The sequence below is a fragment of the Meleagris gallopavo genome, chromosome 17 (assembly GCF_905368555.1).
Source record: "Meleagris gallopavo chromosome 17, MGAL_WU_HG_1.1, whole genome shotgun sequence".
Lineage (NCBI taxonomy): Eukaryota > Metazoa > Chordata > Aves > Galliformes > Phasianidae > Meleagris > Meleagris gallopavo.
Window position 1 is genome coordinate 9,956,842 of NC_139420.1, and position 21,944 is coordinate 9,978,785.

A 21,944-nucleotide genomic window follows, 5' to 3' on the forward strand; every position below is an offset into this window, starting at 1 on the left:
AAGAGAGGAGGCAGGCTACAAAACCAGATGGGTATCTATTTGATATGTCCTCTGCTAGGCCATCTCCTACATCTTTTTTCGGAGCTTTCCCTTCTTGGTGGCCCCAACACGGCCAAATGCCATCTGTCGCAGCTCCTGCACCCGCTGCCGGTTCCGTGCCTTCAGGCGCTTCAGGCCCCCGCGCTGCAGGAAGCGCTGCTTGGCCGCTGCCTTGCGCTGCTTCAGGATCTGCTGCTTGTTCTTCAGCTCCGAGCGCACCTTGCCCTGGGTGGGGGGCCGCTGGGGGGCTGTGGAACAGACGCAGCCATGGGTGGATGTAAAACCACGCTTGGAGGCCTCAGTTATAGGGAGGTGGTATGGGGACTGGTGCTTGTTCGGGTACTCACCATGCCCACGTCTGTGCTTCCCCCTGTATTGCTCCCGGCCTCCTTGGTTCTCTTCATCCTCATCTCGCTCATCAACCTTGTTTTTCTGCTTCCACTTCTCATAGCTGCAGCAGGTTAAGGGCAGGCACAGCACTTTCCCTCTCTCACCTTCCCCTGCCCAATCGCCCTCTAGCACCAGGCAGAACCCCCTCTCCTGTCTCCCCGGCTGCAAGGCCATGCAGTCCCACACCCAGCTCCCCCAGCACGGCATGGGCATGGGGGATACCCATACCCAGCATGGGCAGGATACAGGTTGTTCTTGTAGGAGCTGCTGATGTAGCGCCCGCTCTCTGTCCGCACTTTCTTCTTCTTCTCCTCCTGGCCCGTCTGCCCCACAAAGCGCTTCTTCTTGCGGTCCCTGGGAAAGAGGGAGCGAGGAGGGTGGGAGACTCTTAAACAACAAGCCACCTCCATCCACCTCAGTGGGCATCCCAATTCCACCTGACACTGCCCAATATACAGCAAGAGTCACTGGCTTTGAGGGGAGAGAAACATCCCCCTGGGCTCTGCTCCTTGCCCCGCTCTTTCCTGCCATGAGCAGACCCCACTCACCACTTCAGCAGCTGCTTGCTCCTGTTCAGGTTGTGGCCTTCATCGCCCATGAGATCCAGCACAGCCCCAGCTGCCTGCTGCTCGAAGGCACTGCCCTCACCGCCCACACTCAGCCTGCACAGAGGGGAGCAATGAGAACAGCCCAGGCTGCTGCAGGAGGGTGGGGGGAGTGCTCCCAACTCACCCCCGCTCGCTCTCAAAGTCCTTGGGTCGATATGGGATGTAGAAGTCCTCATCCCGTTGTGCTGGTGGCTGTGGCTTTTTCCTGGCACCATCTTCTGCAGCCCGGCTCCGTTTGCGCTTCCGTCCCACCACGGTGGAGAAAACCTCCTGGAAGGGGGCAAACGAGGGGCTGAGGCTCCATGTCCCAACCCTCGGGTCAGGTTCTTCTAGAGGTTCACATGCCCACTCTAAACCCAAGGCACAGCCCTGTCCCAGCCCTGTTACCTGGAGGTTTTCCTCCTCTTCTTCCTCCTCCTCAGGCTTGGGGGTGGCTGGATGCAGCCCCTGTCCCTTGAGAGCTGCCGCCCGCTTCTCCTCCTGCCCACGCTGGAACTTCTCAATGAGGGCACGGTCGTGTCGCCGCTTGGAGCGCATGATGCTGCTGGCCATCGTGTGGGCCGTGGCGTTGATCTCAAAGATGGTCTGTGCAGAGAGACAGAGCAAGTCCCAGGAGTGAATGGTGAGGATGGGTCAATGGCTGGACTTGACGATCTTTACAGGCCTTTTCCAACCTCTATGATTCCATGGGACTTCCCTCTTTTCCCATCCCTCTCCCTCCCTCTGCCTTCCATCCAAAGGCCAGGCCCCAGCTCACCGCCTTGGACTTGTAGGCTTTAATGCTGTCCACCAACTTCAGCCTCTCCAGTTCGGTATCTTCAAAGTGAGCACCTGGGGAGCACAGAAGGATCAGCTCCTCCACAGGGGAGAAGAATCTCCTCCCACAGTGCCCTGAGGCACTCACTGAAGAGTGGGTGGATGCCCAGCTGAGACATGTCCATCTCCTTCACCCTCTTGATGGACTCGGGCGAGGGGCCGGGCCGGGAGCGCAGGTACTGCTTCTGGGCATTGTCAGCCACGCGGCGCAGGCTCTGCAGCTCCAGTGAGCCCTCGTGGTCTGTCAACAGCAGGCACTCCTCATCATCCACCAAGCTCTGCGGGACGCGACCCAGGACCCCATCTGCATCTGCAGCACCAGGGACAGTGCATGAGCTCTCTGCAACCCACCCTGGGAGCAAGAAGGTACCACCCCCCTAAGAGGGTGAAAGACCTTTATGCACAAAAGCTTAACACAAGATCACAAAATTCAAGGATAAATCCCAAAGGATTGCAGCCATCTCTACATTTGAGTCCCCTCACCTGCAGGCATCTCCTGGGCACTGGCAAGGATAAGCGGGCGTCCCAGGAAGAGGTGGAGGTCAAAGATGTAGGGCATCTCATCAGGAGCCACCAGCGAGTAGGCAGTGCCACTGCGGCCAGCACGGGCCACACGACCTGGCAGGGTGAGGAGGAGGGGGGTGGGAAACCAGAGCCAGCACCAGCCCCCAACCTGGGACAGGGACCCACTGGTACTCTAGGTCCCCAAGGGTCAGCCCACTCACACCCTCCCTGTCACCATCACCCTGAGGAATCCCTGGGTGGCACCTACCAACACGGTGCAGGAAAAGCTTGGACTTGGCAGGGAAGCTGTAGTTGATGACATTGTCCAGCATGGGGATATCGAGCCCACGGGCAGCCACATCTGTCACCAGCAGCACCTGGCACTTGCCATGGGCAAACTTGGCAATGTTGATCTTGCGGGCAGTCTGGTCCAGTGAGCTGTAGATGTGGGTACAGCAGATGCCCTGGGACGTGAGTAGCTGCAGACAAGGGAAGAGAGCACAGAACCCACATGGAAATGCACCTCCAGCCCAGGGAAAGGGTCCCCAGAGTATTGAGTCCCCAAAGTGCCCAACCAGACTACAAACACTGGGAACCCTGGGTGCCACTGACCTCCTTGAGATACTCCGTGTGGTGCTTTGTGGCCACAAAGACGACTGTCTGATCCTGGGGCTTCACCACGCTGCGGAGCAGGTGGAGCAGCACAGCTGGTTTGTCATCTCCACGCACGTGGAAGAAAGCCAGCTGCAAAGAGAGGGTAGAGCTCAGCCCTTCTGGGCCCCCAGGCTCTTGGGGACACCTCGCAGCGCCCACTCCTTTCTGGGCTGGTCACCCCTCATGAGTCTCCAGCCACCATGGGGTAACTTGTAGGCACGGGAGCACCTGATGCTGGAGGGAGAGGCACAAAGCTCACCTTGAGCTGCTCACTGAGCTTTGACTCCACATCTAGACGTATCAGCATTGGCTCAGTGAGACCTGTAGGACATGGTGGCATGTGGGACACAGAGCTGGACCAGCTCTAGCTCCCAGCCTGGGGATAACCACTTGGCCCAATCCCAACCCAGCTGTGTTTCCCTGGTCCCGTGACCAGTACAGCTGCAGGACTGGGAGAAGTCCCCCCAACAGATCACTGCCACCAGTATAGGACCACCAAGCCTTGGAGCCAGTCCCAGCCCAGCCCATCTACCCAATGCTTCTCACCAGCACGGGCAAACTCAACGAGCAGCTTGGGTAGTGTGGCTGAGAAGAGGACGGTCTGGTGGCTACCCGGTAGCCGAGCAAGGATCTCTTGGAGCTGTTCTGCAAAGCCCATCTCAAAGAGCCTGCAGGGAGAGCACACGGGACATGTGATATGGCAGCCAAGGTCCCCCTGCTCCCATCATCACCTCCAAGCACACTGACCTGTCAGCCTCGTCAAACACCACATACTCCATGCTATGCAGCTTCAGGTTCATCTCTACTGCCACGTGCACCAGGCGCCCGGGGGTGGCAATGATTCTGCGAGGGCCGGAGATGGTGATGTTGAGCTGCTTGCAGTCTCCCCACGCCATCTCAAATCTCACCTTGGCGGCCATGTCCCCACCAAGTCCTCTCCCTGCACCCACACTCACATGTCGGGGTTCTCGTGCAGCGCAGCAAACTGATCCTCCATCCTGTGAGAGTGGGGAGAGCACAAGGGCAGGGGACAGCTCAGCCAACCGCCTCCCAGGGCTGGGCAGATTTGGGGCTGTTTTAAGGATGTGGGGGCTGGCAGGGACTCAGTGACATCAGGGATACCACTCACTTGTCTCCTCCCAGCACAAGAGCGGTCTTCAATCCTGTGAACTTGCCCAGCTTCAGGGCAAGAAGGGAAACAGTGAAGTTAAAGCACACTGGGACTCCAGCCCCAAGCGGTGCCCACTTGTCCTCGTACCTCCTTTGTGAACTTGAGGGTCTGCAGGGCCAGTTCACGAGTGGGTGAGAGGATGAGGGCGCGTGCTCCAGATGGGCTGGGTGCCTTCAGCCGCTCGAACATGGGCAGGAGGAAGCAGGCTGTTTTCCCACTGCCTGTCCGTGCCATCGCCACCACATCACGGCCACGCAGGATCACTGGGATGGTCTGTGGGACACAGCCCTGCTGTCAGTGCCCCACGGGGGGACACAGCACAGCCCCTGCACCGCAAGGCCTCACCTTCCTCTGGATGGGTGTGGGCACTTTGTAGCCCTTCTTCATCACACCTTTGAAGACAGGGTAACTCAGGCCTGCAGGGACATGGAAATAGTGAGGGGACATACAGGCGGTGAGGGGCTTTGCAGATGGGGTGACCCCCACCCTACACATACCCATGGACTGGAAGCCTCCAGATTTCTTCTTCTTGTTCTGTGCCCGCACCATTGCCTGCGTGTCCTCAGCAGTGTCATCATCCCTGTCCTCAGCAGTGGGAAAGGCAGGCAGCGGAGGCACGGGAAGCTGGGGATGGGGGGGGGGTTGTGTCACGATGTGGGGACGCAGTGAGAGGGGTTTGCGTCACGGTGACAGCAAGGCTGCCGTGACAGCGGGCTGGGATTCCGGCATCACACAGGGACATTTGGGACACGCACACGTGGGGACTGGGGACACCGGTACACAGCGACACCGGAGACATCAGCACGTGGGGCCGCGGCGCTGGAAACACGGGTAAACGGGGAGTGGGCACGCCGGTTCCGTTCCGCGGGCACAGAGGGGCCGGGAACACACAGGAAGGGGCCCACGGGTTGGAGTCGCGTCCCCCACCCCCTCCCCGCGCCTCCCTACCGTTGCTGCCCGGCGCTGTTCCCCAGCTCCGTTCTGCCCGCGCTGCTTGCGGGCACCCGGCGGCGCCATGGCGGTGGGACAGAAACCGGAAGTAGCCCCGAGGAGGAGAGCGGAAGGGGCAGGGACTTCCGGGGCCGAGAGCGCGGGATTGCGCGTGCAGCGCTGCCCACGTGCGCGCCGTGCTGCGCTGTGCCCCCTCCGCCAAACGGCTCCCGGCCATAAATGACGATCGCTTGCGAGCGGATGTTTCTTTTATTAGGAGTTCAAATAACGACTTTCGAAACGGAGAGCTGAGAAACTCGAGGCTGTGAAGAAGGCGTTCCGTTTCTAAGGCAACGCTTTCACTCCGTACATTTGAAAATAGGAACCTGGACGCGAAGCATTCAGTGGCTGAGGCAAGCGAGGGGAAAAGCTCAATTGCAAAAGAAACAACGCGACCTGATAATTGCGGTAGAAGTTGACCTCTCCGCAGCAATTAGTTCAGGGCTTCCCACCAAAAAGGTGCTGCAGTGGAGAAAATATCCTAGGGAAATAAAAACAGAAGATTATACACAAAATACTTGTCTGAGAACTGTAAGAATGAGGCTGCCTCTGCCTGCCAGCACAGCGTGCCTCAGAGGAAGACGGAAACGTGGAGAGGAGACGCAAAGAATAACTCTCAGCATGGTGCTCTAGTCGTTAATGGGGCTGAAGTACATCAGGATTGATAAGGATTTTAAGGATCCCCTTAAGGGGACTGAAGATCGGTCCCTGGAAAACTCTCTGGGAGAGATATTAAAGTCTTCCAACAGTCTGGCTGTAGGTGGCACTCTTTATCTGATATAAGGGCTGTGATTGAGGTCAGGAACTGCTGGGATTGTTTTCCCTAACGCAGCTACAAGACACCCTTACTGCGAACGTGCCCCTTTCCACAAGCACACAGCACGAGGGAATGTTTCTTTACCTTGAAGGCCTTGGTTTAACCACCACAGAAAAGATGTGTCTACTCTTCAAGATAACGCAGAATTGCCTGAACTGCCAGAATCAGTCTCAGACACAGAAGGGACAGAGCAGCACAGGAGGCTCACGTGAGGGAATTAACTCATGTGGTATTTACTCCCTACTATCACACCTGAAGCCTCCTCTCACACCCAAACCAGTTCGTTTAATATTTGCTGGAGTATCTTCTCTCTGCTCTACCCACCAGAAGATCACAGAATCATAGAATGGCCTGGGTTGCAAAGGACCACAGTGCTCATCCAGTTCCAACCCCTCGCTATGTGCAGGTCACCAACCAGCAGCCCAGGCTGCCCAGAGCCACATCCAGCCTGGCCTTGAATGCCTGCAAGGATGGGGCATCCACAGCCTCCTTGGGCAACCTGTTCCAGTGCCTCACCACCCTCTGAGTGAAAAACACACAGATACAGTTCTTTAAAATTCAGGAAATAAGAGAACAGGCAGTCCTGGTGGAAAACAAATGCTGCACTGTGAGGCAGCTTTAAGTAGGAAATGCTCACAGCTGCAACATAGCTACCTTCTCCAGAACTTTGAGAGACCTCCTCGTTTTGGCTCCTCAATTCCTTTGGTTGTGATTCGGTCCATTTGCTGCAATACCTGCATTTCACCTTCAGGCTGACTGGTTTCTGCTCTTTGTTCTACATTATGTGCCACAGGTCTCCCTGTAAGAAATAGGTGCAAGAACAGAAGCACAAACTCACTCCCTCCATACTCCCCTGAATGCCTGATGTAAGAAATAATACAGGAATTCCTTACTTACATAAACACTCTTGGTCACAGCCCATGCTGAGGGATGCTGAACTATGCTCACACTGAATTTCTTTTGAGTAATTCTAAAAGAAAACACAGCCCAGAAACTTTGTTACACAATGTGAAATTATATCTCACAGGAGAGTTTTGTTGACTTGCTTCCTTTAAGAACTGAACAGCTAAAGTAAAGCTGTAATTCACTGACTTTAATAGCTGGGATGGTATAGGCAGAGATTTTAAACAGCATACACAGAGATGCTGTGGGAAATAGCCACTGACAGTACACCCTCTGGACATTAGTCCTGCTGAGCCACAGTAGTAGTAAATAACACTGAAAGACAGAAGTGAGAAGTATCAGAAGCAGGACTGAGCCAGGATATCAGAAATACAAAGGACCACAAACAACAAAATCTGCATGCATGCTTATTTGAAAGAGTAAAATCACTTTGTCATTGAGAGAAGATAATATAAGCATAGATTTACTCCTTAGGTGTGCATCTCTTGCACTGAGCTCAGATGTGTGAAAATTTCCAAAGTTTAGATGGCCTGAGATCTTTACAGTTTATTCTCAGAGGATTCAGTAAGGTAGAAAAGTTATCTTCGGAAACAGACTGTTCAGCTGTCAGTTCTCTTTCTCTCTTTCTTCAATTTCTACCAGTGTCCTTGTTAAGCAGGAAGATGTGTGGGCTGAATTCCAGCCATTCTGATCAGACAGCTGGCTGTCAAAATGATGCCTGAAGGCTGGAAAAGAAAGAATCTTCCCTTCCTGACAAGGCATTTTGAGAAGAGAGGGTTTAGGAAGCACCTCTGATCCCTCTGGAACATTAACATGACACTGATGACATAGTCAGAAAACTCATTATGCTCTTTAAGGGAGAGAGGTAGATGCCTACAAGGCCATCTGCTCAGAGTTGTGGTGAGCTCCAAGTATTGACAGCAAAGTCAGTATGAAGATCAGCAGCTACTGCAGGCCCTCTGTGGAGTCTGATAGGAAGAGGCATCTGGAGGCTTGAGGTCAAGGTAGGCAATTCTTCAGGCTCATCTCTGACAGGTTAAGCTTACCCTTAGTTTTTAACTAAGGAACCAGAAAAGTTTGTGTTTTGTCTCTGTAAAACTCACCATCTGACTGATTTTGATGAGCAGCAATCAAAAAAGTCACTATCACTGATGCAAATGAAAAGGGAAAAAACATACCTGAAGGCATTTTATGCTTGCCACCTTGAGAATCTAGGACTAAATAAATACTGTTGTGTCTTTCTGAATATTCTGTAGCTTACCCTTTCAAATCCACGCTCTACTTTAATTGCATGGTGAACAATCTCAGTTCCAGGTCTAAAAATAAGTGAAATAAATAAGAACTGAGTTTACAGAAAAATTACAAAAAGGAGGCAATCAAGCAATCATACATATGGCCACTATAAGCATTTTATTTTTCAGTCAAGCTTTTAGTACCTCTAGGCAACAAAATATATACCTTAAATAGACATTTGTACTCAAGTCTCTAATTTTCATTAAAAACAAAAAGAAAATACGTACACATTTCCAAAAAGAAATCCAAAATTAGGAAAAGTATCATCAATGAAAGAGAAGGAAGAAAACAGGGAAAAGGACTACACAGTAATGATGAACACTGATGATCAATGGCATATGAAAGATATTTAAATATGGCCTAGAAGAATATTTTGTAGTCGACTGACCTGTCCACACATAACTTTGGGTATGAGGTCTCTGTTTGACCTTCAACTCTTCTCCTCTTCACTGTTTCTTCCATTTCAGTACTTTCTGGCACTTCACTTTTTCTCTTGACCTTCAAAACATTGCAAATTTTGCATTGGTAACATTTGATTATGACTTTTCTACTTTATAACAAAATTCAGAATCAATATATACTTTATATTTAGCACATATTTGTTCACATTTATAGAATGAAAACAAAAAAAGATTTGTGAATAAAATACTAGCTTCTTTATTCAAAGACATGAACCAGAGAGAAGCCATCCAGAGAACTACGCCATTAGGGCCAGTTTACATTTCCTGACTGATAACTGGAAATTATATAACTTCAGTATTTCCTATCTTGTAATATTTTTGGCACTAGTCTGGAATATCTCTGTGTACGCTGCTGCTTCAGATTGTTTGGACTATAACTCAGAACACACACACACACACAACTTACAGGCTCAGAAGTGTCGCTGTTGGCTTCTTTACCTGTAACAGAAGTATTACAAAATTTGGTGAGTATTTACACTGGAGTTTCTTCACCAACTTAGAATTACGTTTCTGCTTTATGCCTTATTTTCTGAGAACAGGACAGACTGCTGAACTTGCATACAGTGCTCTGAAATTGAAAAACTATTGAAAAACACTTCTTTGTTCTGGAAATTACCCAAACATAACCATGCATGCTTACCCAAAGACAAACTTTGCTGAAATGAGTTAAGCTCCAGATACATAGTGCAAATGTAGGGATAAGGCACGAGATTGACATTCTCATGTTTGAATCTCATTTTTGAGACCCTTTCCCATTTACTCAAATCTGAGAACGACGTTAAGACTTATGAACAAAGCACTATGTTTGAAAACTGTTGTAGTCTTCTCTACCAGTGGGACAAAGTTGCTGAGTCTATAAGGAACATTTCTCACTTCATTAATTTTTTAAAGCAGTGCACAAGCCATGCTTGCCATTGTGTTTGGTGGGCTTACTATGACTTAGTATATGTGCTTTCATTTCTGGAAATAGATGATCTTTAAGGTCGCTTCTGACCTAAGCCATTCTGTGATTTTCTGTCTAAATCTGACTTGGAACTCAGAGTTACTGATCTAAAAACACTGCAAAACACTCTTTTCAAATTAATTCTTTGCTGAAGGCACCAGCTGAGGTGGGTCCTCAGATAATGTAAAATTGTGAAGCTCAAAGTACCTAAAGAGCTGCAAAGTACTGAATATGAATCCTGAATGAAGCAATGTCCAACATACACAATTCATGGAATCTTTTTTTTTTTTTATGAACAAGAAAGGATACATGGAAAGATAGTGAAGTGATCTGTAGAAAATGGATGTAAATCATCAAGATTTCCAAGGATGACTCGAATTGCTTCCTGGAAAAAAAACAAAAAAAGAAGTGAGGGAAAAATATTAACAATATATCCACAACTCTACTGGAGTTCATTGTTCAGGCTTTGGAAAAAACTTAACTTTACAGTTTGCATGAATTGTTGAAAAGGATATTCCAGATGTATACATACAGCTTTGCTTATCCTTCTCCACACTCCCTTCACCTGAACTGCACTACAGAAAGATACTGACAGGAATTGCTTCGTATCCTACCTCAAACTCCTTGACAGCAATGTCAGTGTCGTTGAGTTCAGGAGCACTGTGAAAACAGATACGAAGAATTAGTCCCACCTGGGGAAAGGAAGGATTACATTCTTTGACAGAGTTTAAATGACAACAAAACCTCATAAACAGGGAACATTCTCACTGCAGAGGGAAAATGCTTAGCAAGCGGATAAAACCTTGAAATGTTGTTCTTAAAAATATCCAGGATTATTTTGAATTTTCTGCCCATTTGCACTGTGTGTGTGGATACAAGAGATCAGAAATGCTCCAAATTTAAAGCAGGAAATGGCTGTAAATGGGTTCTGCTTTTGAAGACAAGAGGAAGATCACAACACAATGCTTTTGAGGGCATTGCCCTTGGACTGCTGCTTGCTGATGCTCACAGCCTTGAAAGGCGTGATCCCTGAAGGGAGCCAGATGGTGCTAACAGATCCTCTGGCTTTGCTTATTAATGTATAAGAACACCAGCATTTTATCAGAAGTTGACAGCAACAAAGCATAAAGCTTCAGACCAAGTTTGAGATCTACAGAACGCTTCTTTTGCCATCTAGAACCCAATCTAAAACCACTTAGTTTTGAGAGAAAAAAAAAAAACAAAACAAACAGTAATATCTCCTTTTGCCAGAACAACCCCAACTTCTGTGACTATTATAGCCCACAGCCTCCAGGATTCTGAGTCCTCTCTCAAGTTAAGAGCTCCAAAACTTACTGAGTGTGTTGGTCGGGGTTCTGCTCTCTCACAGAAGGACCCGTTCGTCATCTCTGCACGCCTGACTAAGCAGATACAAGCAGATCCCTCCAAGGCAATACCCTCAGGGAAGCAATGTTTTCACCTTTTAATGATCACCTTCCCCATCTGACCAGACTAATCAGCACCCTGTGATTCAGTATCACTTCCAATTTAAGGCTCACACACTATTGTGACCACACACAACTCTCCAAATCCTCGTCCTCTGCACATCCAAAGGCTGTTATCCTTTCTGTTCCCTGACTGCCAGCAGCACGGGCAAACTAAAGCACTGTCCCTTCCCTCTCATTTCTCAGGCCTGTCACTACCACACCTTTAGAAACTGAGAGGTGGTTTATCAAAGCCCTCATTTCCTCACTCGAGCTTCCTCACCTCTGCAAGTTGCCATAGCGGATTTTAAACTTATACACAACTCCGCCTGCATGAAGGAACCTGGTTTCAGGCAGCGGGTATGCGAATGGTTTCAAGGGCATCTTTTTTATCACTTCCAAAGGAAGAGGGCTGGTTCTGGCTCCCCACCAGACCCCTCTTACAGCACAGAGCCCAGCACTGTCCCTGAAGCCCCACAGGATGGCAGCAGGGCTGATGCTGGGTGTAGGCCGCAGCCCTGCAGGCACAGTGGGAAGGCCGCAGCTGTGGGGGGGGCACCGGGCAGCACCTCCTGCTCCTCCCACAGAACACTGCTGGGTCAGGACACGTCCTGAGCTGCACAGGTGGCAGTCTGGGAAGGACTGCACCAACCCCATGTTGCTGTCATCAGGGTCTTTGGAGAGGAAAACAACTCCTGGAACCTTCCTGGCAACCTTCCACGTTAGAACAGACACAACTGAAAAGCTTCAGTGGTCAATAACAAAGCAACAGTCGAAGGCAATGCTTCAACAAATGGATGCAAAGGAACCTATTCAGGATCGATATTCATAGGTCCATGCTTTCATATCACTAAATATGCCGTAATAATTATGGTGCCCTCGCCCTTGCTGCAACTCTGAGCACTGGAACCATGAGAATCCACTCACTCCCTGCACATCAGCATCCTGGTCCTCACAGCAGCACTGCGAGAGCCCACAGCCCCCCCTGTGCCACTCCGTCTGCCCACTGCCCCCATCCCTGATTCTGGGAGAAATCTGGGATCAAAACAGAGAGCTGGCCCTTTCAAATGCCCTCAAACAATTGAACAATACCACCCCCATTTAGTAGGAAAGTAATACAATACCCGCTGTGTTTCCCCTTTGAACCCCGGGGATGTGGAAGACTCTCAGCACTGCCTTCTCCTTTTCTCTGGTTTTGGTTAAGAAAGCCTTGCACCTGCAGGCAATCGCTGGCTTATGAAACAAGAATAACATTAACAGCATTTTCCTTTTGCTCTCCTGATTTGCAAACCATCCTCGTTATCTTCGCAGGGAAATGCCCCCAGGTTTTAACTGGCCTTCTGTTTATTTGTTTATGAAGCTGACAAACTTGTCCCTGTAACTGCATCCGCCCTGGGAAAGGAGCAGGTCTCCTCTGCTTTGCCCACCAGCAATGCAACAGGGCTGACTGTTCCTCCTGGCTCTGCCCTGGCTGGATCTGCAGGACTCAGCTCACCCCAGGGCTCCTTCTCCTCCTGGTTCCCAACAGGACTGCTCTTCCTGGTAAGTGGGTGGCAAAGCTGCGGTGCCCCCAGGGCCAGGAGTGTGTGAGATCATGAGATACTGCCTCGATAGGCAGATGAGGCTGTGTGCATCTGACTCCTGGAAAAACAGCCCAGGTGCAAATTCAGGGATATGAGAAATGTTAGAAAAGCTGCTCGTTCATCTTCCGTCTATTGTAGAGCAGCGATCTCAGGGAAAAGGAAGCACTGAAGAGCCTCTATGGAAAGTTCAGTGGAGGAGCAGCTGCTGCTGAAAAAAAGCAGCGACAGACGAAATCTGTGAGGAGACAGACAGGAAGAGGCACCTCCTGTGAATGCTTCTGCAAGTGCCAGGGACACAGCCCTCCCCACTGCACCAGCTGGAGCCTCAGTGTCTCACAAACAGACAGAGAAAATGGAGAATACAGGCAAATGTGATGCAGGGTCCTGCAGAAACCACATAGGGAAGCAACAATCCTCTGCATGAATAGCAAGGAGCCCCAACACTGAAATGTAGGCCAGCAGGAGGAAAGATGTACTCACAGTGCGTGATCTGCTGGTGTGAGAGCAGCTGGGCTGAGGGCACCGCACTGGTCACAGCACTGGACCTTAAAGTAAAATGCCAGGGGATCAGGACAGGCAAGCTCCTGCTGTCCTGCATGGCATTTCGGTTTGCTGGCACGCTGTGCCAAAAGGTGTGAAATAATGTAATATGACTTCTTCTTTTTTTTTTTTTTTCCTCCTGCAGTCCTTTCAGTTGGATTTCCTGACTTAAAAAGCACTTCTCACTCTCCTGCCAGTTCAGTTGCTTAGGAATTCAGTTGCCTTTGGAACAAGGGAAGAGTAGCACCCCTGGCCAAGCACCAGCCAGCCCAGCCCTCCCCAACTCCTGCAAAGAATGCAGGACAGCTCCCAAAGCCCTTAGCCTTCCCTGTCCCCCTGATGCAGGCATGGCTCCCCCAGCTGCTCCTGACAGGACAGAATGTTGGACAAAGACATTTCCATCTTTGCATAGTGGAGGGATTGGTGATAGTTAAAGATGTCCCAAGGAAGACGGTGCCAAAATCCAGAGCAGGGCATCCCAGCAGGCCTTATGGGAACAGGACAACGGATGTGGCCAGTACAGGTCACAGGAGCACTGCATCAGGACCAACTCCACAGCACAGGGCCACTGCAACACAGAGGCATCAGCCACACTGGGAAACAGGAAACTTCTCCATCCCAGCGAGGGAAGAACCTCTGCTGTGTGCAGCAGCCCCACAGCCCCACTCCTGGCAGCGCTGCTGCTGGCTGCGTGCCAACCTGGGACCCACACAGGGGAAGTGGCTTCTGTGAGGGTCCCTTCAAACAAGGATGTTCTTGTCTGAGAGAAGGGAAAAAAGATAAAACAGAGTCATCTGCAGGAAACCAGACCAGATGACAGAGAATTTGCTTCCGGATACCTTGGCCAGGAAGTTGCTTTGCCTTCTTCCCTGACACCTGCAGGTTCTGCTCACCTCTGGCATGGCCACACTAGCAATAGGACCACTGGTGTGAGGTGGGGTGGGATGCCACTGTGCCCAGAGTGGCATTTGCTCTCTCACTGTGCTCAGCATGAAGCTTTTGCACTACTGCATCCCTACTGCCTGCATCCCTACTGCATCCACCCCCATCGCTTCCCTGCTGCATCCCTGTTGCTTCCCTGCCTGCATCCCCGCCTGTATCCCTACTGCATCCATCCTTGCCTGCATCCATCCCTGTTGCATCCCTGCCTGCATCTCTTCTGCATTTCCATTGCATCCCTGTCCGCATTCCTACATCTATCCCTGCTACATTTACTTGCTATCTCTACTATATCCCTGCCTGCATCCCCTTCCCTCCATCCCCTCCCGCTCACGTCCCCACCCGCACAATCCCCACTCCCACAGCCCCCCATCCCTCGTGGCCGCACTTTGGGTACCCGCACCCCCTCCATCGCCCCCGGAGCCGCTCCCACCGCTCTCCGCCTCCGCGGGGCGGTGCGCGGGGTCCCCTTATTAAAGGTGAAGCGGCGCGGGGGGACGCGGGGCGATGGAGTACGCGGAGGCGGATTATTACTACGGAGAGGCGGAGGAGGAGGAGGAGGAGGGCAACGGGACGGCGTGCGCCTGGCAGGCGGACTGGGAGGCGTCCTTCTCGCTGCTGCCCGCGCTCTACGCGCTGGTCTTCGTGCTGGGGCTGGCGGGCAACGCGCTGGTTTTGCTGACGGTGTGGCGCGGCCCCCGAGCCAAGCGGCGCTCCGCCGACGCCTACATCGGCAACCTGGCGTTGGCCGACCTGGCCTTCGTGGCCACGCTGCCGCTGTGGGCCGCCTACACGGCGCTGCGCTTCCACTGGCCGTTCGGCGCGGCGCTCTGCAAGCTCAGCAGCTACCTGGTGCTGCTCAACATGTTCGCCTCCGCCTTCTGCCTGGGCGGGCTGAGCGCCGAGCGTTACCGCGCCGTGCTCCGCGCCGCCCCCCCGCCGCCCCGCGCCGCTTCCGCGCGTCTCCGCCGCCCCGCGGCTCTGGGTCCTCTGGCCGCGCTCTGGGCGGCGGCGGCGGCGGCCGCTCTGCCCGCCCTGCTGCTCCGCGAGGCGCGGAGGGACGCGCGGAACCGCACGCTGTGCGACCTGCGGTTATGGGGGGAGGGGGGCGGCGCGGAGCGGGCGGCGGCGGCGCTCAGCCTCGGCACCACCGCGCTGGGCTTCGCCGCTCCGCTGCTGCTCATGGCCGTGTGTTACTGCTGCGTGGGGAGCGCCGTCCGCCGCCACCTGCGGCCCCGCAGAGCCGAAGCGGCGGCGAGGAGGAGGCTGCTGCGGCTGATCGCCGCGCTGGTCGGGGTGTTCGCCGGCTGCTGGCTGCCTTTCCATCTGCTGAAGAGCCTCTTCGTGCTGGCGGCGGCCGGGCTGCTGGAGCTGCCGTGCGCTCTGCTCGGCCTCATCTCCCGCCTGCATCCCTACGCCACCTGCCTCGCCTACCTCAACAGCTGCCTCAACCCGCTGCTCTACGCCTTCCTCGACGGCCGCTTCCGCGCGCAGTGCCGAGCGCTGCTGGGGCTGCGCGGAGCCCGGCCGCCCCCCGCCGCCTCCTCCACTCCGAGCGCTCCGACGCAGCGCTCCGAGCTGCCCTCCTCGGGGGGCACCAAGGTGTAGCGGTGCCCCTTCCTCCCAATAAACGGCCGTGCCGCCCTCGGAGCTCGCTCCCTTCTTCGTCCCGTCGCGGTCAGAGCCTACGCGGCGCTGCCCCGGCTGCAGTTTAGCGCTGGAGGCGTTCTGCGCTAAAGTGGCACCGGGTTCGGAGAGTGCGTTCGGCAGGAGTTAGTCCTGCATTGGTGTAAGCATGGGGCTGGTGTGAGATTGCACTCCTGGAGTGCCGCAGTGGAGTTACCCCTTCCTGCTGGCACGGGACAGCTCTGTCCTGGGGCCGGGTAGTTGCTGGCCATCCAAGGGCTTCTCCTTTGAATCCCAGCTCTGCAGATCCAATGGGGTTCTTACTCTGTCCCAGCACCCACGCACAAGACTGTGGCCGCAGCGTGCTGAGCCCAGCCCTGCGTGGTCACCTGGAGCCCTCCTGCAGCTCCTCCTTGCTTTAATGGTAGCTCCACCTGAGCAGGGCACATCTCCAGCTTGGTCCTGCTCTCCTGCCACCCATTCAGCCTCTGCAAGGGGCTGCTGTGCCCTGGGGTGTGAGCTCCAACCAGACCCAGAGCCACATCCCTGCAGCTGTGGGCATGGGGGGTGAGCTGCCAAACTCCAGACAAAAGGGGTGGCAATGAAGCTGGCCGTGCTGTGGGCATCGTGTGCACTGGGATGGAGGGCTGAGGGAGAGGGAAGGCATCCCAGCATGAAAAGCACCTGCCAGCCTCAAGGCTGTGTCCTGCATAGGCAGAAGTGACCCTGCAGGCTCTTCCCTCACCCTAGCTCTGCTCTGGGCTGAGGTGTCCCCTCCCTGCCGCCCCAGGGTGCCAACCCCTGTGTTGGGAGAAGGAGCTGGGACAGCTTGGAGTCCTCTCTGGGTTTCTGCTCCACTGCTTCACACCTGGGAGATGTGTGCAGAGTGTCTGCGCTCCTAAATGCCCATGGAGGAAAGAGCAAGTGGTGGGCAAGCGCCAGGAGCCAGGCACTGCCTCCAGCTTCCAAGTCTACTCTCATTGCTCGGGCTCAGACAGATGCAGAGCTTTGGGATGGGATTGGTAGTGGCATACTGACCCTGGCCGTGCTGTTGGGCCCCCCTCTGCTTGTCCCCTGGCTCAGATATGGTGGGACAGTGGCTTGCACAAGGCCGGCAGAGCCAGGAGGGCAGTGGAAAGGAACCGAAGGGCAACGCAGCCCTACAGCACGAGGGCATACAGAACTCCAAGGGGTCCCACAGCCAGGGCCCTCCTTAGGGGTGCACCAGGCCTCAGGATGAGCAGCCATGGCACAACGGCTCCTGCAGCTGGACCAGGCTCAGGCTGCCCCATGCTGCTGTGGGGCTGAGGATGCTGCTGCTGCCAGGAGCTCGTGGGAGTGGTAGGAAGCTGCCAGCTGCTCCTGGCACAGGGACAAGGGCCCACTGTGCCCCTCGCGGTGCCTTTGGCACAGGGCTCAGTGCAGCACTCAGTGGGTCCCTTCTCTCCTGCAGGGCAGACACCACTGGAGCTTTTTATGTCGGCGGAGCCGCTTCCAGGCAGCTGGCAGGAAAAGGAAGGCCTCATCCTCTTGTCTACGAACAAACAGCAGGGAGCCAACAAAGCCAGAGTCGGGCTGGGGCTGCTCTGCAGGGCTGGGGATTCCTCTGCTGCCCCAAGGTGTTGCCCTGGAGACATGGCAGCACGAGGCTGGCACCTCTGCTCGTGCTCACGTTCCCAGGCGCCCACAGCCCCTGCACAGACAATGCAACACTTCATGAGCCCCCATGGCAGCTGGGCTGCAGATTCCCTCAGCCCCACAGAGCAGCCCAGGGGGCTGAGCATCCAGGCCTGCACACCACTGCTGCCCCGGCCAGCCTCAGCTGCAGCCTTGGAGCCATGGCCACAAGCACTCTGAGCCTGCTCCTCGGGTACCAACACAGCAGATGCTTTGCTCTGAGGGCTTGGTCACAACACTGGCCTCAGAAAGGCCTTAAAGCCCCCAGCCCGAAGGCACTGGTCAAGTGTGAGTTACATCTTGGGCTTCGCCCCTGAGGCCACAAACAGGGGAGAATTGAAGATAGCTGCAGGCACAGGACTACGTCTCTCACTCACAGAGGAACCAATTGCCACAAGCTTTGGCCTAGTTCCACACTACGAGGCACACTGCGTGAAGAGCAGGATGGGAAACACAACACAGCACAACACTGCTGAAGAGAAAGAGGCAGCTGATGCTGGTTTTGTGCTACTACTGGAACAGAGCTTGTAAAAAGCCTTTCCGGGCACACACGTGGGCTTTGAAGACATACATCAACAGAGAGCTGCCTTTAGATAGGAGCTCCTTCAGATGCTGCCTTCAGCTTTCTTCTTTCCTCTTGAGATTAAGGCAAAGTTATCGCGGAACAATCACCACAGCAAGACCCAAAAGTTGATGTTCAAGCATTTATTTTCCTGCCTCGTTATTAAATACATGTATTTGCACTTGCATGGATGCCCTGTCCCTGCAGACACCCAAGGTGAGGGGATGGGACTCCGAGCACCTGATCAGCTGTGGGTGTCCCTGTTCAGTGCAGTAGAGTTGGACCAGATGGCCTTTAGTGGTCCCTTCCAACTCAAATGGTTCCATGATTCTGAGTAAAATTGAAACAGCTGCAAAGAAATAGCAGGAAGGTCTTGAGAATGGTTTTATTAGCACCTAAGAGTTTTTGGCTTCCTTTTCCTAGCAGAACTGAAGGTGAGAGGAGACAGTTGCACATCAGCTGCGCTGATGAATGTAACTCCAGTGAAGAAATATAACTTGATCAAAAATATTTGGTACGAGAACAGAGATGAAATGCCATGAAGAAAATTTAAACCTGAGCAGCAGTGTGCAATCTCCATTAACACACCTCCAACACACGTGAAGAGCTTGAGAAGCTGGTGGAGTTTGCTCCTGCATTTACGGAAGGATGCTTCTTACCTTCAAGTACACGAGGATCCTCAACCTGAATGAAAGCAATTGGCTTCAGACTGTATGCTGTCACAAGGTTCTGAAATGCAGGTAAATGAACCAATCTTCCCTCTCTTCTGCTTTTTATTTTTCCTGTGGTATGCAGAACTTAGAGCTGCTTAGTAACAGATGTTTACTTTGAACTGGCTTTCCCCCCTGCAACATCTATCACGCGTTCAGCTTACAAAGGAATGGCAACAGTGCAGTTCATTTGGTGTTCCTGGAGGTGGGCACGTCTTGGTTCAGCTGTGACTCATTAAGCAGTTGGGCTGTAGAGGTTTCTGAGCACGGACTCATTTGTACTCATCTTGTGTGAGCAGAGCTGAGCAGATAGCTGGCCAATGAACTCAAACCACATGGTCTGTGCAAGAAGTGGTCTGCAAGGAGCTGCAGTTCAGCCTCCAGCTTGGAGCAAAAGGGAAAGGCAACGTCCTTGTTGCTGACCCAAGGGCCAGACAAAAATTAGCAGTTCAGGGCTCTGAGTTCCAGTGCTTCGATTAAAATTACCTGGAATGGCAAGTGGATCAAAGCAACACAAACCTGAGGGAGTCAGGACAGAACATAGGATCACTTTATTTTCAGCTGGTCAAGGGGCTCTGCTGCTGTTGCAATTATGTCTCAAAGAAGCAGCAGCAATAATGTGCGATAACTGCTAGGAAAGAACGTAAACTCCAGCTTTCTTCCTCTGATCATCGCAACTCACTGCGAGCCACATGAGCAGCCATACTCTCTTTAAAGGATCCTCATCCTCTGTACTGTCAGCACCACGACAACTCCACCTGCTTACACAGACCCTACACTCAACAACCGCACAAATGCCAATCCCTACCCCCACACTCAGCTTTGAGAACCCTCACAATTGCATCCCCTCCACACAGACTGTTTGGATCCCTACTCTGTAGCTCAGGTCTCTGACTGTTTTTCTCTACACCAAGAGAAGTCTCAAGCCCTGGCCTCTTCTCCTACTGTTTAAAACCTAGTTTTAACTTCCTATCAGATTCTTATGAGACAGCTTGCTAAGCATGAGATTCTGGTCTTCCAGGTTTAACATATTCCTCAGATGCAAAAAGGGGACCCACACTTTTACTTGACTAAAACCACACAGCAACCCTCCCATCATACCAGGCACAGTTCCCATTTATTTTAAAAATAAATATTTATAAACAAAAGGAAGAAAGAAATTCAAAGAATTATAATGTTAAAAACTTTCCTGCCAAAAGCACAAATGTCTTTTTCAGTCACAACAACCTGTACACCAAAACAATGGCAGTACTGTCTACAAGCTCTCTTCTTTCATCTGCTGTTATAGACTTCTACTGCAGGAATCCACATCTCCATTGAAGTAACCAGCAATTCTATACTTCCTGAGGATGTGTAATGGGGCTATTCAGTCTCCTTTTGTGATCAAGTCCTCGATATATGCATCCAGTTCATCATCTGTATTAATATCAATGTCCTGAAATGAAAAGAACATGAAATATCAGTGAAAAAGTGAATCTTGAAGAGCAGCGCGAGAATGGAAAGAACAAAACCCCTCCTTGTCCAGGAACACAGCATCTTCTGCAGCACCCATCCTGACTGCCAGAAGGTGGGCAGTGACAGCAGCACACAGCTGCTTCTGCTGGTCTGGATCCAAGTGACACCACATTGAGAAAGAATCATAATCATAGAATCACAAAATGGCCTGGGTTGCAAAGGACCACAGTGATCATCCAGTTCCAACCCCCCCGCTATGTGCAGGTCACCAACCAGCAGACCAGGCTGCCCAGAGCCACATCCAGCCTGGCCTTGAATGCCTGCAGGGATGGAGCATCCACAGCCTCCTTGGGCAACCCGTTCCAGTGCCTCACCACCCTCTGTGTGAAAAAGAAAGAAGTACAGCTCAATTCTGGACTAAAACACACAGTGCCCGGACTGGCCTCGGTCTGATGAAGGTCATGGTGCTGTGGTTCACGCACCTCCTGCACCTTCTGCAGCAAAGCCACAATGTTAGTCCTCAGCTTCTGCAGTTTCTCCTCTGTTTCCTTCAGCTTTCTCTCAGTATTGCGCAGGTTTTCTTCGAAGGCTTTGGCCCGGGCATCAGCACGGATCTGATATGAATTGCACAGGTTCTGCAGACCCATCTCGTACTGTTTGAAATAGTCTTTCTATGGAACATAAAAACAAAGCAAGAGAGGACACATTAAAAGAAGCACTAAACGTAAAAGGGACCCCAGTAGTTGCTGCTTGAGTGCATCTACCAGCAGGACTGAACAACACGAGGGCAACACAGCCCTTCTGTTCTCCCTGGCTGCATTCCTTGCCATGCTCACATTTACTACCTCATCTACCTACAGTATGAAGCACAGAAATCACACAGGTTTTCACATTCCCAAAGACCAGAAATGCAACAGAAGCAGACTGAATTTGGATTAAGGATATTGTGGTTTGGCAGTGTGTCAGAGACAAGCCAGAGAAACCAGTATCGGTCCTCCACATTTTTCTATTAGCAGCACACAGATCAGCATCTGTGCAGACTCAGCCACCAAAGGAAGGACAGACTGTTCAAGCAGAGAAGACTTCATCCCTGTTGGTTTACTCCCACCACTTCTGATATCGCTCAGAGAACACATGCCTCTGGGTTAGGGAAGGAAACCCACAGAGCTATTTTGTGGGGGCCTCATTCCAGTCATTCAAACTACGGTGGAAGAAAAAGCCCTCAAAGCTTATGAAGTATTTCCTGAACACAGCACAGTGCTGCAGCTCACAGTACTGATTCATAACAAACATGTTTCAGCTATTCTGCTGGTAAAGACTAGGAGAGAATTTCAAGCACGTGTTCTCAGCTTTAGTACATATATCAAGGAAATCAGGATACTGACCCCCATGCAGAATCCCATTTGTTCCTTGCTCAACCAAGAGCCTTAAGGTGAATCACTGGTGGGCTGTGAATCTTGAAATTCTGCTCCATCTCAGTGAGCCTGGTCATCTGGAGAAGTACAAGGGGGTTGGCTTCCATGCTCCCTCTTATTTTTCAGATGGTCTCTTTGTAAGTTGGACTTAAAGGTTGGGGGTAAATGAACAGATGTGCCTACATTTCTATAGATCTCAGACCCAGCCTCTCTTGTTAAAAACTTAACAGCACTGGACAAGAACTTCAGGTAGCAGCAGCCAACAGCTTTCCCACACAGATGTATGCTAATAGAAGACTTGAGGCACCATTTATGAACTCTTTTTTTCCCCCCTCAGCTACACTAGTCTGCTAGGGATACAAATGAGCTTTTGAGCTGCACAGTC

General features: G+C 52.2%; 4 protein-coding genes across 12 annotated transcripts in view; 1 reads left to right on the plus strand and 3 right to left on the minus strand.

Annotated features, from left to right (window-relative positions):
* Positions 1 to 16: 16 nt before the first annotated feature.
* On the minus strand, positions 17 to 5,278 carry DDX54 (DEAD-box helicase 54). The gene is made up of 20 exons (XM_010720454.4): positions 5,131 to 5,278; positions 4,680 to 4,806; positions 4,528 to 4,598; positions 4,270 to 4,455; positions 4,141 to 4,190; positions 3,968 to 4,009; positions 3,759 to 3,854; positions 3,558 to 3,679; positions 3,271 to 3,332; positions 2,970 to 3,101; positions 2,626 to 2,836; positions 2,337 to 2,471; positions 1,942 to 2,163; positions 1,795 to 1,868; positions 1,425 to 1,622; positions 1,162 to 1,307; positions 978 to 1,091; positions 676 to 783; positions 387 to 490; positions 17 to 287 (listed from the first exon to the last, which is right to left on the minus strand). Exons 1-20 carry the CDS (start codon positions 5,197 to 5,199, stop codon positions 67 to 69), a joined length of 2,490 nt encoding a protein of 829 aa, XP_010718756.2. The 5' UTR covers positions 5,200 to 5,278; the 3' UTR covers positions 17 to 66.
* Positions 5,279 to 5,290: 12 nt separating this feature from the next.
* On the minus strand, positions 5,291 to 11,833 carry MAJIN (membrane anchored junction protein). The gene is made up of 10 exons (XM_019621160.3): positions 11,336 to 11,833; positions 10,204 to 10,249; positions 9,899 to 9,974; positions 9,287 to 9,412; positions 9,053 to 9,084; positions 8,574 to 8,683; positions 8,154 to 8,208; positions 6,887 to 6,959; positions 6,644 to 6,788; positions 5,291 to 5,653 (listed from the first exon to the last, which is right to left on the minus strand). Exons 1-10 carry the CDS (start codon positions 11,707 to 11,709, stop codon positions 5,611 to 5,613), a joined length of 1,080 nt encoding a protein of 359 aa, XP_019476705.2. The 5' UTR covers positions 11,710 to 11,833; the 3' UTR covers positions 5,291 to 5,610.
* Positions 11,834 to 14,423: 2,590 nt separating this feature from the next.
* On the plus strand, positions 14,424 to 15,758 carry LOC146543198 (apelin receptor A-like). Its single transcript, XM_085238731.1, has one exon. The coding sequence runs from the start codon at positions 14,622 to 14,624 to the stop codon at positions 15,720 to 15,722; it is 1,101 nt and encodes a 366-aa protein (XP_085094857.1). The 5' UTR covers positions 14,424 to 14,621; the 3' UTR covers positions 15,723 to 15,758.
* A 2,349-nt stretch (positions 15,759 to 18,107) lies between these two features.
* MORC2 (MORC family CW-type zinc finger 2) overlaps positions 18,108 to 21,944 on the minus strand; it is a 37,851-nt gene continuing 34,014 nt past the window's right edge. For 4 of the 9 annotated variants that reach the window (XM_085238566.1, XM_085238568.1, XM_085238565.1 and 1 more), the window contains 2 exons: positions 20,573 to 20,815; positions 18,108 to 20,124 (listed from right to left, as the gene is read on the minus strand). In XM_085238566.1, the coding sequence (XP_085094692.1) occupies positions 20,056 to 20,124; positions 20,573 to 20,815 (312 nt within the window). In that variant the 3' untranslated portion in view covers positions 18,108 to 20,055. Of the gene's footprint in view, positions 20,125 to 20,572; positions 20,816 to 21,529; positions 21,637 to 21,944 lie in introns of those variants that run through there. The other 5 variants (XM_085238567.1, XM_019621153.2, XR_014887037.1 and 2 more) reach the window with 4 other exon arrangements.

Coding starts and splice junctions, on each gene's coding strand:
- MAJIN (XM_019621160.3), bottom strand. CDS start 11,709: ATGGGGTTGGTGCAGTCCTTCCCAGACTGCCACCTGTGCAGCTCAGGA. Junction 9,085..9,286: donor TCAGCAAAGTTTGTCTTTGG/GTAAGCATGCAT, acceptor CTTCTGTTACAG/GTAAAGAAGCCAACAGCGAC. Junction 6,960..8,153: donor TAGAGCGTGGATTTGAAAGG/GTAAGCTACAGA, acceptor GTTTTCTTTTAG/AATTACTCAAAAGAAATTCA.
- LOC146543198 (XM_085238731.1), top strand. CDS start 14,622: ATGGAGTACGCGGAGGCGGATTATTACTACGGAGAGGCGGAGGAGGAG.
- DDX54 (XM_010720454.4), bottom strand. CDS start 5,199: ATGGCGCCGCCGGGTGCCCGCAAGCAGCGCGGGCAGAACGGAGCTGGG. Junction 1,869..1,941: donor GGGCATCCACCCACTCTTCA/GTGAGTGCCTCA, acceptor TGTGCTCCCCAG/GTGCTCACTTTGAAGATACC. Junction 491..675: donor AGCTCCTACAAGAACAACCT/GTATCCTGCCCA, acceptor AACCTGCTGCAG/CTATGAGAAGTGGAAGCAGA.